Below are 12433 nucleotides of genomic sequence, written 5' to 3' on the forward strand. Positions count from 1 at the left end.
CACGACAAAATAAGAGTGGTCGAGGCACAAATGAATGAGTACAAGAGAACAAGCCTTTCCATCAACATCTCGGGCTTAAAAAAGAAAATGACACACGTGCATCTGGAAGGAAAGAACAGTGAATATTGTTTCCCACCACACAGTCAGGAGTGGCATGGTTCTTAAGATCTCTGGAGACTTCAGAAGCTTCTTTGGCAAATCATTCAAATTAAATAACAGAAATACTATAGTAACATGATAAAGGAAAACCTAAAACTGGTAAATGTCCTGACTTTTTAAAAAAGCAAAATAAAACAGCATGTAATGACTAAAGGTGAAACCTATTACAAATCAAATCATATCAAAAACCCAAACTCATTCTTTAATGATACGAATAATATAAAGTCCTTTTGCTAGTCTTGAGATTGTAGAAATAATTTTATGTAGAGAGTAAAACCTGAGAGAATATAAAGGTCAAGAGTGAGAGCAGCTCTTATCTTTTTATTATGTATAAAATAAAATGGTACTTTAATGGTCTTGGTATTCCCCAAATTAACTTATAGTCAGTTTTATAATATTTAGCACACAGACCTCCAACTCTTGATTAAGTGTTTCCTGTTTTGCAAACTTCTGGTATGAGTAAGCATTTCATATCATTCAAGACATTTACTCATCTATTATGTGTAAATCACTCTTTTAAAAACAGAAGCATATTTACAATGCACTAAAGAAAATTACTTTTCCCTTTTCTTTTTCGGTGAGGTAAATTCAGCCTCTTCATTGTGTTTTCTTTTCTTTTTTTTCTTTTTATGGTCACTTTGGTAACCACTGGAGTCACTGCACTGGAAAACAGGGTCCTGGTCTTGATCTTCCTGGTCCTTTTTCTTCTTCTTCTTTTTCTTCTTCTTTGGCTCTTCCTCACAGAGGCCACTTACATTATTAGTAATCTGCAGGTCTAATTCTTCCTTTGGGGTGTCATCTGCAAAATCTGCTTGCTTTATGGTGACACTGTCCGCTTCATATGTCTCTGGGTCTTTCTTCTTTTTCTTTTTCTTCTTTGGAGGCTTTTCAACAACTTCTTCAGTGCCAGTTTCTGTTACTTCTTCAGAAACTTCTGAACTCTTAAATTGTAAACTGTAAATTAAAGTTTAAAAGAATTAACAGAGCAATAAGGACAAACACCAAAATTAGATCAAGAATATTCCAACATGCTAAGATTCTCTAAAAAATGACAGCAGTACAAGACATATAACTATGGCATAAATTTCAAATATTCTATTCTGTTATCCTTCAGACAACTGAAATATATACGGGCTGTTGAATATTAAATTCAACAGTGTTAAATTTAACATTAAATGTTAAATCTTTTGTTTATAAAGTACTTCTCCCAGACTGTTTTCGCACATAAAAATGGCATACAAATCCTGTCAAAACGTGTCTTCTAAATTTTGGTTTGGTTTGGTTCAGGAAAATTTGGTCACTGAACATTAAACATCATGACACCCAGGGTTCTTAGCCAAACCACTGACACTTGAGAGAGAGAAAATATGCTGCTGGTATGTATCAAAGCAATGGAGTTTCCTGTCTGCTATTTCAATCCTGCTTCAAATAATAGTCCACTGTTTTATGTAACCTATACTGAGGCAGTGTTACTTCAAAGTTGTGAATTATTTTATACCACTAAAATAAAAACAAGAATTAATGAAGTAGGTCTCTCTCCAGAACTTCATGATCTTATACACTAGCGGTAGGCAAATGTAACTATTTCAATTTAAGTAATGTCAATGATATAACTTTCAAATCTCAGTTTCTCAGTCACACTAGTCACACTTCAGGAGCTCAATGGTGAGGCTACTATAATTATGCACATATAGCACATTTCTACATTTGTATCATCACAGAAAGTTCTATTGGACAACTGTTCCAGAATGTTAACCCATATCCTTGTTACTTCAAGGCAAAATCTAGAAAAAATTTCTAATATCAGCAGTATTCCAAGTTGCCACCCACTCCGAATTTGGCTTCCATGGAACCATGCTCAAAATCAGAGTGATTCTTATAAGAATTTCAATATAGAATAATATAGAAGTTAAAATATGTACCTGGCACAGACGATGATACTCAAAACTTTTTTTTTGTTTGTTTTAAATATGTAAGAGTAAATGCAGGCTAATAGTTAGCAATATAATTGTGCTTTCAGTAATTTCAAGTTCAGAGAGCAACTTTTAATTAAAAAATTAACAACTAACTAGAAAATACTCAGCAAAATTGAGTTATTAAAATACAGATCAGCTAGACATATAATTTTAGAATATATATTTGATGCATTATTATAGACTACTTAAGATTATTACTAATATTGACTTTATGACTTGAAAGTATGAATATTGCTATAAACAGATTTTTTTTTAAAGAGCAGCTTATATTCTCTAAATTCAGAATTAAGTAGAAACAATGAAGTATCCAATGATAATTACATGATCATGAACTAACCTGCTGATATTTAGTTTTCCCCGAATGCAGAATACTCCAGCAGCATCTGAGTCTAAACGAAATACTTCAAACTCTAGTTCATCACCCAAGTTTATCTCCAGGGTTTGCCACTGCTCAGCTGACAACTGCTCAGGTTTAGGAATGGAAGCATTAAAACACCCATGCACTAAACAGCCAATGTGGCTAGAAGACACTTTATTAACTGTACCCTGGGAAGAAGAAAGAAGGAAGAGTATAACATTAAGAAGAGATCTGCAGAGTTAAAAGGTGAACTAAACTTTATAAGCTTCAAATGGATCTTCAAAGAGAAAACATCAATTAATGATATAATTTAATAAGGAAAAAGTTTACCTCAATTAAAACTTACCACATGTCACACCAAAACATCCCTTTAGAACACTACTGAGTTTTTAGAAAGCTCAAACTTTATTAAATAAGTAATTGCACATCAATTGTCTAACTGCATAAACTACTAATCATCCCCCTCCTCCAAGAAAACACCTTAGCTCCCATTGCAGGACTCCTTGGGGAATAGATTATTGCTGTTTAATCACACTGCAACCAAGCAAAAAATACTCTCTGATATAACCTACATGTGAAAAGACCTCAAGGCAGGAAGCACATGCTTTTTAAAACTCGGATCCACATTACATTTCTGTAAACAGACTGAATTTCAAAGCTTAAAAATGCCTTCTTTAATGATTCAATTTAGCATGATGTAAGTAGTCCTATTAAAAGAGAGCTTACCCTTTATATGTAAATTTTGAACATGCCTATTTTGGCTAAATCACGAAAACATTATTAAAAGCTTTAAAACTAAAAAAAATATGTGCTATATGATTTTAAACTTAAAACTTTCCAAAAAACTTATTTTTCACCTTGAGATCAACATACACCAGGTATAAAACTGAAGACCATGAAACATTAAACAAGAAATTCACATTTTCTGAATCACAGGACTCTAAATAATATCAACACATACACAATGCTGTTTAACATCAACAATCCTTTACACGTGTGACAGAATAAAACTTCATTATCTGTCATGATCAGGATTCTGGTGTCCTCATTGGTAGTTTCTGGAAGGTCTAAATAAACTGTGGTACATCCATAAAATGGAATATTACTCAGCAATAAAAATAAATAAGCTTTCGAGCCATAAAAAGACACAAAGGAATCTTAAATGAAAACTGCTCAGTAAAGAACCCAATGTGAAAAGGATACCTACTGTACAATTCCAACTATATGACATTCTGGAAAAGGTAAAACCATGGAAATAGTAAAAAGAGCAGTAGTTGCCAGGGATTAGAAGGGAGGTAGGGAGAGAGAAATTAATAGATGGAGCACAGGGGATTTTCAGGAGGGTAAAACTATCTTGTAGGATACTATAATGGTGGACACATGCCACTATACATTTGTCAAAACTCACAGAATATACAACACAAAGATTGAACTATAATGTAAACTACTGACTTTAATAACAATATATTGATATTGGCTCAATAATTGCAACAAATGCACCACACTAACACAAGATGATGTCGGTAATAGGGGAAATTGTGTCTTTGGAGGGGTATACATGGGAACTCTGAACTCTCTGCTGAATTTTTCTGTAAATTTAAAACTGCTATAAAAAATGGAGTCTATAAATTATAAAAATCAATGAAAGAAAAGTCTTTTGAATATCTGAGTCTGGAACAATTGGATAACTACACGGAGAAGAAAATGAATCTCAAGGCCCTCATACTATGTGCAAAAAATTATTTAAGAATGATCACAGACCTAAATGGAAAAACTAAAACTAAGAGCTTCCTGAAGTTTACAGAAGAATATTTTCACAACCTAGGTGCAAATAAATTTCTCTGATAGGATACAGAAAGCAATAGCCATAAAAGTATAAAATGATAAATTGGAACTCATCAAAAGTACTTGTTCATCAAATGATACCACTAAAAGTTAATAAACAAGTCACAGACCGGGAGAAACTATTCACAATACATTTATCTGAAAAGGATTTGTACCAATACTAAAAAGAACTAAAATTCAATAATAAAAATACAAAAATACAATTAAAAATGGGCAAAGTACTTGAATAGGCCCTTCTCATTGAAACATATAAAAAACTGCTCATGAGAGAAATGCAAATTAGAATCTTGAGATACCACTATATGCCCACCAGTAAAATTAAAAGACTAACAACACCAAACTTTGGCAAGGAGTCAGAGAAGCTTAAGAGTTGAATGGAAAACTAGTCTGACAATAGTTTATCATAAAGTTAAACACACACATGTGCCCTGAGACTTAGCACTTCCACTTCTAGTTATTCACTTAAGAGAAATAAAAATGTATATTTGCAAGAGATTTATTCATGATAGCCCTGGACTGGAAATAATCCAAATGTCCATTAGTGAAAATGAATAATCATATTGTGATATATTCATGCAACTGAATACCATGAGCAATAAAGAGGAACAAATCAACAATACACATAAAAGCACGGCTGAAACAAAAAAATGCTGACTGAAAGAGGCTAGATTTTAAAAGAGTAGATAATAATGATAATTCCATTAATATGGAATTACAGAATAAGCAAAACTAATTTTTGATAAATGAAATCAGAATAGTAGCTGTGTCTGGAATAGAGAGGGAATTAAGCAGGAAGGGTCATGAGGGTCCTTTGTGGGAGATGGAATGCTATACAGACTTGTCGAAATTCATTGAACTGAACAATATAATCTGTGTATTTTATTATATGTAAATTATATCTTGCTAAACATAAATAAAAATTGAAAATAACTGGTTAAAAGCATTTGAGGACTGAATCTTATAGGGGATATAATAAAAGGGACATTTTTCATGTCATACTTTGTGTACAATTTGAATGTTATTTCCATGTACATGTTTACATTTATAATAATAATTTACACAAAACAGATGGAAGTTAAGTTTCGGAATTTCAGAGTACAAATCTACTGCCAACTTTAATAGTTTGGATTACAGTTATACGATTCCAGTTTGGCAGGCAAAAGATAACTATTCCCATTAGTTTGATACTGAAAAAAAAACATTAGAAGTGCCTTGTTGATTTTGTCATAGTGAAATCTGATCTACATTCTTATTAACAATATTAAGGGTTAGTTAACAATTCTTATCTATTAGATTAAACAATTCCTATAAATTTTTTCTTTATTATCTAGAGAAAAAACCATATACACACATGAATATACATACATATATGAAGATATATGTACACATACGCAGAACTGCTAAAGGAACAGAAGGGCAAGTAAAGAGGATAAAGGGATATGTTTCAGTAGATTTCACATCAATTTCTGCATTTCTAGGTTCTGAAAAACTGGAAGACCTTCCACACAGGGCCTTCATTTCCTAGGTACAGACTAGCTGCCTAATGAATCATTCATTCATTTTCACTATCTACCTGGCTCCACAACCATTCAAACTCCTGTTTTATATAACATTATACTCTTTAAATCCTTTATAAAGAAAAGGTATTTGTGTGGAATTGAGAAATTTTAAAATAATAACAACAATAACTGATTATTTTCCCTTAAGATCGTTGTGGTACTAATAGAAAGAATAAATTGGATAGGACATATGTTTTGTGCATGCATGTGTTTTAGGAAATTTAAAAGTTAAAAAGTTTAAAAACTTACCTAGGTTGAACTGACAGAAACTAATTTTTTTCCTTTTAAAATAATTTTTAATTTACCCACAATAGCAATTTACTTCAAAGTATATATAATCTCTTAAAATTTTCAAAATGACATGATTATAATTATACAAAGAAAGCTAGAAAAAATGATATACATACCATAAGCTTCTGCCCTGGTTCAGGGCAGAAAATAACAAAATCTGCTTCAATGTTAAGATGAATATGTCCTTGATCATCATAAATATCTCCCAGTTCACCCACAACTTTGATGTTATCATATGCAATGGGGACCCCTAAAAGACTGTAAAAGAAAGAAGAAGAAAATGCTATCTTTTATTCTCTTTTAAACTAGGCCATTTAGATTAGATATTCTAAGTATCCAAAAATCATATATCTCCTAAATATATCACCCATGTCAAAAACACCATAGCACATGATTATAGTCTGTAACAACTTTAGCAATCCCATTTCACAAAAGGGTTCCAGCGTGTTGGCTAAGTTAAAAATGATTATTAGAGATAGGTACTGAGAAATGAAATGCCCAATTATGCATGAGCAATAAATCAACCCTTCCCTATTTGAATTGTAGTCATGCTAGAAAGAGAAATAATAGGAGTTGGCAAGGAAAATGTTTGTGTATTTCTTTGAGTATGACTGACTCACAGGCAATTTTGGTATTATCCACCATTACTGAATTTCCGTACTTGACGGCAGGCATATAGTAAGGGAAGCATTAGGGTTAAACTGGAAGCCCCTGAATATTAAAGCCAATGACTTAAATAGAGAAAAATCCCAAAATGTACCTGTTGCTAGTAAATGGAAATGTTAAGAAATACAACTACATTATTTATTAAGAACTGATTCTGACACTTTAGATTAGTCTACAGATTTCAGTGTCAGTTTAGGGGGCAACTATTTTTCAAAATGCTATTTCCTAGTTCTTAAGGAATTATAGCTACTAAAGAGAAAGACCTGATGGCTTCACTACCACATCCACTACTTGTTGGAGAAAACCACCCAGACTCCCCTAGGCAAAGTTAAAATCATTCCTCTACTCCTCTACAGGACCTCATGTACAACTTATTAAATTTTATTGAATCTACCTGTATATATGTTTGGATTCTACACATGATTTTAAGGCAGCAGAAATCATTTTTTTAATGAACTCAATTAAATATCTAGCATGATTCACATAAAATAAGGGAAAGAATTTATCCCTAATAGTTGTTTTAGTAAAACAGGAGCCACAGTAAAGAAATTTTAATAACTACCAAATTATGAAAACCATAAACTCAGAGACTTACTCAGGAAAGCACTCTTCTGAGTAGTTAATTTTTGCATGTGGCTTTCCTAAGCAGAAACCATACCATCGTGAAGACAATATTAGGGACACAGAAAACACAGAGTTAGAGAGCAGGAAGAAAAAAAAGTAACTCCAACAAAAATTAAGACTTTGCTCCCCCTGATTAAAGCCTTCTCTCTTAACTGTCAGAGAGTGATTCTCAAGTAGAAGGAGTACTGCTGTCCCCTAGGGCTGCGGTCCCTAATACCAGGGCCACGGCTGGGTACAGGTCCATGGCCTGTTAGGGAATGGGCTGCACATGACCGCCTGAGCTCTGCACCACCCCCTACTCACCCATCACTCACCCCCCGGGGCCATGGAAAATTGTCTTCCATGAAACTGGTCCTTGGTGCCAAAAAGGTTGGGGACCGCTGCCCTGGGGGACATTTGAGGATTTGTGGTGCTAATCATGATTGTCACAAACATTGCAAGAACCAAGGAAGAGAGATAGTTTGCTATGTACAGGATAGTACTGTTCAATGAAGAAAGATCCTTAGCTCTGCATGACTTTTGAATAAGAGGACAAACCTGTTTATAAATAGCTAGGCATATAATCTAACTCTTAAAAAACAGATCAACACAAAGTCATCTTGGCATGTTTTAAAATACATTAAAATTCACAGGAATGTAGTAATACGTAAATTCAAGGGGAGATTGTTCTGTGTGGCTCTTTATCAAGAATTACTCACCTATTTCAGAATAGCATTGGTAACCAGAGATACTGTATGTGTTATGAGCTATCAATTCAAAACACCTGCATCAATCCACATTTGAAACTGACACATTCACAGTGATTCTTTCGTGTTGGTCCAGGAGGCACCTAAGTACTTCAGTCTTCCCAGGGAGTCATGCCTGACCATATTGAAACACATTTTGTTGCAGTGTATTGGAATACTCTATATACTTTTCTTTTTCTTTTGGAAGTTGTGTAGGTAGATTATATTATCTGTAGATTTCATTTTAGCACAGTAATGAATGTTTTCACAATAGTGAAGGTGGTACTGTGAAATATTTCTTATATTAATAAAAGGGAGGTATTGAGTACTATAGGGTTCAGACAGATGACTAGGAAATATGACTTTAAGGCCAAAAGAGTTTGTGTAAATCCATCAAACCTGTGAGAAAGCAATTCACAGCATGTAGCTTATTAACAGTCATCGGATAAAGACAGACACCCAAACATAACTACACACCTTTTTCTTCTTTACTTTTGTTTTTTAGAAACCGTCCTAAGTAAGTGTTAGTGCAGTGGGTAGCCTCACTTGATATTTTGTAAGATGTTCAATGTTTTGTCCCTCATCAGTAATGCACAGTTCAAAGTGTAGTGCCTGATTTGCACTGAATAAACAGGAGTCCTTAGCGTATCCCAGAAGAACGAGGAAGGAGAGCTGTTGAAATCTGTTCAGAGCCACTCTGGGTGACTGACTTTCCCCTACCTGTCAAGCGGAGGCAATAGTTGGTTACAGAAAAGAGGAACATATCTGCCTATGTTTTCAGATTTTATGACCACCTTGTATATCTTTAAATCTCTCAAATCCATCCTTTCTAATCATTTTTCTCTTGGACAATTATAACAACTTCTTAATTGGTCCCCTCATCCACTGTCTCATCCTATTTAAGCCATCATATAATGCTACCAAGTGCTGTTCTTAAACTGCAAATCTGATTATGTGCTAGGGATTACAGGTATGTACTACTCTCTGAAGAGTATGGCAAGTCGCAGTGTTAGAGGGTACTGAAAGGATGAAGAAATAGCCCTCTTCAAGAAAATAGAAAAACAAAACAAAAACACTAACAACCCCCCACACACAAAAACAAACAAAACCCCAAAAAACTGTTAAAGGCAGGAAAAGCAAAACGGCCATCCACTCTGAGTCACCTCCCACCCCTGTCCTTGAACCCCTCACTTCCTCTCCAATGGCGCCCAATGCCTTTCCCCTGACATAAACCTTATTCCAGTCATCTAGTACTTACAGTTCTCCGGTAAAGCATACTAGTTCAATCTACAACCCACTTGTTTATGCCACGCTCTTTGCCTGGAATGTTACCACCTGAAAGTATCCTCTTCTGCTTGTTCTCAAAGGTCGCCAGATCCAATTCACCACTCCTTCTCTTATTACAACTTTAGATTTCTGTCGAATTTTAACACGCCACTGGATTAACTGTCTTATATCTCTACTACAGCTTAAAGCTCCTTGAAACATAAATTTTATTTTTTGTTTTTATATCTCAAGTCCCTGGTATATAATATAGACACACAAGTGTCTGTTGGTGCTTGGAGGAAACTGTATATTCTGGACAAGCTTGACTCTTACGATGTTTGTGGGGGTCCTGGATCCATTGAGAGAGTGGTGAAAGCTTTGGATACTGTGCCTACGGATACTACGGATACTCAAGAACTTCCAACAATTTCCGAGGGTTCATGGAATTCCTGAAGGGCAACCATGACTCTCTAAGGAATCCATTCACCCTAGTTTTAGAGTTCCTCTTTTGAACCAAAGTAGCCCCGAGTAATACTAAAGCACATCTCCCCACACCCCCGTAATTACGAGTTTTCATGTCACTTTTGAATACCTTAATTTAAAAGCACCAAAAGATTTTTTTTCTCTCAAGAGCAATAGACTCACCAGTTCAAATAAATAAACTCTTCAAAATAAAACAAAACTAATAGTATTTCCCTCATCCCCGATCACGTCCAAGAAAAGAGAATCCGGGGAAATTACCAGGGCCAAAACAACAAAAACTGCCCTTCATGTTATACAATTAAACAGTTGTACTACTGCTTCACGTGCAATCTTCTATGGAATGAAAGAGAATGTACTGAAGTACTGCATACCAAATTTTCATTACCAATGAGAAAACATTATCTGGAAGGGGCTAAATGTAACGTTCAATGCAAAACACAACTGGGCCTACCACGTCTGCAAACCCCTGTTCTATACTTCTTCATACAACAGGGTTCTGGAGCGAGATTCTCCACTCCCTCCGCCGACACCTGAACTTCACCTTTAAGCTTTCTTCTATGCCTGTGACGGGGACCCTGTACAGATCTCTACCAGTGCGGTACTGGCTTTGAGGGGCGGATCGCGACTCTAGAATCCCGGGCTAAAATCACTGGGGCCGATGCAAATTTTACCATTCACCCCTTTCCTGCTGCGCCATCATCTCGTCCACCCACTGCCCCTTCCCGCGCCCAAAAGAAGGCGCGGCAAACCACGTTATGTCATTGCGGGCTCGGAGAAGAAAAAGTTAAAAAGACCTTTATACCTCTCGGAATAGCGGAGGAGTTCCGCGTCTAGTTGCTCTCGGATGCCGGTGCGCTTCCTATTAAGGTAGCGAGGCGACAGGGCGATGTGCCTTCGGTGTGGCCCGGCCACCAGGCAGGAGTAGCGGCTATTCAACAGCGCACAAGCAGCAGCATAGGTAGGAAGCTCTAGGCAAGGCAGGACGCCTGCAGATCCTGCCAGGGACCCGTCAGAGGCCGTATTGGCCCGCAGCGCCTCTGAACAACCCGCAGCCATGCTGCTTGTCAGGTTTCCCACGGCGCGCGGCACTGACGCAACTGCCTCTACCCAGACGCCGGATTTTACGTCACCTACCAGCTACCACGCCCCTAGGAATTTTCTCTCCTCGAGCTGCATTATGCAGGTCTGACCAGCAGGGGGAAACCGCATTTTCGCGCTTCGAGGACTGGGGAGCGCGGAGCCTGTGGTACATATTGAGCATGCGCGAAAGCCAACCAACTTGTCTTAAACGCCGGCAAACGTGTTTTCACAAACGTCCTCATTCGATTTAATAGGTAGTTGGGGGAGGTTGCCACTTTGATCATTTCCAGTAGTAAAGTGGTTTGGTAGAATTTTTCAGGCTTGGATTGTGCAATAATAAATCATATAATTCTTATGGAATGTATTTTAGGCGGTGAACCCAATCGTAAAAAGCAGCCCAGATGCCTCAAATGCAACATTCTGAAAATGAACCCACTATTTCTCTCCAGTCTGCTTCTCTCCTCATTTATGCAATCGCTAAATCAGGGAATCGTACCACTGCTTCCCAAGTGGCTCAGCCCAGCTGTCACCCTCAGGCCTCTCTTGTACCGACAAAACAAATCAAATTCGTCTGAAGGTCTGTGTTGTCCAAAGCGAAAACATCACTCTATGTAGATACTTTTCTCTATCCTCACAGCCAAAACTACAGGATTTCTTTCCTGCTTGAGTAAGCCTCTCTTAATGGTCAAAAGGACACTCTGGGGCAGGTAGATCTTCCCTGAAACACAAAGATGATCATGGTGCGCCCTGCTTAAAGCCCTACATAAACACAGCATTTTCCCTAGAGTAATACAAAATCCTTAGTATGGCCCCTAAGTTACAAGGCCATTTTATGATCTGCCCTTAGATTCTCTCTTCAGCTTAATTTATCCTCCTCCCCACCCTAATATTGTCATGCTCACTGATCCACTGTCAGGTCGCTCTCTCTTTCTCTCTCTCTCTCTCTCTCTGTCTCTCTCTCTCTAGTCTTGGGCTTTTCTTTCCACCAGAGAATATGGTAGCTTCTCTCAAATGAGTAAATTCTACTCCTGTGTCAAGTTTTAACTTAGATTCTCTTCCTTTGTTTACTTCTACCTTACCTCTCTTTCCTCATAAGGATTAAGTAGTTCCCCCTCTATGTTGATTTTTATGTTAATTTATGTTAACTACCTATTTGCTTGCCTGTTCCACCACTAGACTTCAAACTCTCTAAGGATGAGACCATGATCTCTGTCTTGTTCATAGCGGCAGCTCCCATATGACTCAACCTCCTTCCTCAAAACAAATGAAAGAAACCTATCCAAGCATCCTAAATGAATGACTGAATAATGAATGAATGAATGAAATAACAAGTGGTAAAGAGCTCACGGCCTAACTGGAAATGGAATCTAAACATAAACACATAACACAGGTTATGCTGGA

At 36.6% G+C, this 12433-nt stretch overlaps 1 protein-coding gene across 1 annotated transcript; it reads right to left on the minus strand.

Annotated features, from left to right (window-relative positions):
• Positions 1-360: 360 nt before the first annotated feature.
• Positions 361-11047, minus strand: TWISTNB (TWIST neighbor). Its single transcript, XM_012659414.1, has 4 exons — positions 10755-11047; positions 6305-6446; positions 2473-2681; positions 361-1113 (listed from the first exon to the last, which is right to left on the minus strand). The coding sequence occupies exons 1-4, from the start codon at positions 11006-11008 to the stop codon at positions 714-716; spliced, it is 1005 nt and encodes a 334-aa protein (XP_012514868.1). The 5' UTR covers positions 11009-11047; the 3' UTR covers positions 361-713.
• Positions 11048-12433: the final 1386 nt, after the last annotated feature.

The sequence above is a fragment of the Propithecus coquereli genome, unplaced genomic scaffold (assembly GCF_000956105.1).
Source record: "Propithecus coquereli isolate 6110/MARCELLA unplaced genomic scaffold, Pcoq_1.0 Scaffold61, whole genome shotgun sequence".
Lineage (NCBI taxonomy): Eukaryota > Metazoa > Chordata > Mammalia > Primates > Indriidae > Propithecus > Propithecus coquereli.